Genomic DNA, 1,808 nt, shown 5'->3' with positions numbered 1-1,808 from the left:
GATCACTGGAGCACCCAGAAAAGGAGAGCTTCCAGCTGAAAACAGAATCCCCAACAAAACCTTGGCTAGGTGAGCAGGGTGACTGGGGAACACCCTGTGACACAGCTGGGGGAAAGCCAAGGAACTCCCTGGTAGGCAGTGAAGTGTCAGCGGAAAGCAGTGAGGTCTTTGCTTCTTGTAGAAAGAAACCCCTAAGAAGAATTGTCTCAGACAGTGAGGATGAAGACCATTCCATCATGGTCTTGGAGGAAAACAAGTGTGAAAAAAGGCCCTCTCCCCTGAACAGCCCTCAGCACCCATTTCTGGAAGGAATTAGTGCATCCACTCCTAAACATGACAGATATACAGCAAAAGCCATTTTCTCTCCCCAGTTAAGCAACAGTGGAAACAGGTCCACTGCTTCCAGGCGATCTCTCATCAACCAGGTGGTGGATGAGATTGAAGATATTGGAGAAATCATGGGAAACACTGATGAAGAAGAAGATGATGATGAAAGTGATGAGGAGCAAGATGACATTGTGGAAGCAGAAGCTGAAGAGTGTAGTGGGGAATCTGCTGAGCCTGATGAAGAACCTGCTGGAGAAACACTTGACACCACTGCAGAATCCTCCCATCTCAATGGCACGTCCTCGGAGCAGTCAGAGGCAGATGAGACAGAATCATCTCAGGAGGAATCCACGGGTGACCCTGAGCTTCAGTCGGGTGAGCAGATAGAATACTTCACCCAGGAAGGTGTCTCTAAAAAAGAGGTTGGTCAGAGCTCCTCTCCTGCTGCAGGTGACTACAACACCTTGGTGGAGAGTGGGAAGAAGCTCAAGGAGGATGGGAAACTGCAGGAGGCACTGGACTGCTTCCTGCAAGCTCTTGACATAAAAAGTGGAGAACCTGAAGTTATGCATATGACTTTAAACCTGTACAGGCAGCTAGCCCAGAAATGAGCTCTGAAGCCCTGTTTGACTTAGCCTTACCTTTTCTCATTCTGTGTCTGTCTGAAGCTGGCTGGGATGCTCTGACCCAGCCCAAGGCTGGTGGCTGCACGAGACACTTCTGTTGTGGTTATGGAACAGGTTCAGCACCTCCTCCTGTGTGAGGAAACAGTCTGAGGTTCTCAGTGTTGAGTGCTGGGGAGAGGGCTTCACTGTGCACTCAGATTACAAAGGTGAAAACAATTTATGCTCTAGTCTGATTATTTAATAAAAAAATAAAAGTCTTCTTTATGTCTAAGCCCCTCTCTAAGCTTACAGCCCTGGCTCCACCTTTCTCACTGTCCCCCTCCACCAGGGTTCTCCCCCAGCAGCTCCACTCGAGCTGCTCTAGTTCCTCCCACCTTGACTTGACATAAACTGGTTAGTCTGCCTGAACATCACCCCCTGTTTGGGTGAGCCAGGTGCTGGTGCAAAGCAGAGAGCAGAGCTCCTGCCAGTGGGTTTTAAGCTGGACTGAGAGTGTATTTGTTGTGGAGGGGAAAAAAATAACACAAAACAAACAAAATAAAATATATTTTTTTTTTCTCCAGAGCAGACAGGAGTCTGGTCTGACCTGGCCTGCACCCTCTCCTCACATCTTTATTTCCTTCTGAGTAGTGCAGTCAAAACCTGCTCTTGCACAAAAGCAGCAGGAGGGGGAAACTCCTGTTTTAAACTTTTGAGCTGGTTCTCCTCTGGTAAGGAAATCCTCTGACCCTCTTCCCACGCCCAGTTTACCTGTGGTAGGTGAAATACTCCTCTCAGGTAGGGTAGGGTCTGCTCTGTTTCCTGCCTGCCTGGGACAGACCCTGCTGCAGCACCTGAACCTGCCTGAGTGCCCCT

The 1,808-nt window shown here is 49.2% G+C and overlaps 1 protein-coding gene across 1 annotated transcript in view; it reads left to right on the top strand.

Moving 5' to 3' along the window:
- The window catches only part of ERCC6L (excision repair cross-complementation group 6-like), a gene marked incomplete at its 5' end in the record, with an annotated part of 3,744 nt that extends 2,806 nt beyond the window's left edge, over positions 1 to 938 (top strand). Inside the window, one exon of the mRNA XM_010003463.1 lies at positions 1 to 938. This exon is cut by the window's left edge and continues 7 nt beyond it. Coding sequence (XP_010001765.1) covers positions 1 to 938 — 938 coding nt within the window.
- Positions 939 to 1,808: the final 870 nt, after the last annotated feature.

Source organism: Chaetura pelagica, unplaced genomic scaffold, assembly GCF_000747805.2.
Source record: "Chaetura pelagica isolate M959 unplaced genomic scaffold, ChaPel_1.0 scaffold938, whole genome shotgun sequence".
Lineage (NCBI taxonomy): Eukaryota > Metazoa > Chordata > Aves > Apodiformes > Apodidae > Chaetura > Chaetura pelagica.
This window is presented reverse-complemented; position numbering and strand designations above follow the sequence as displayed.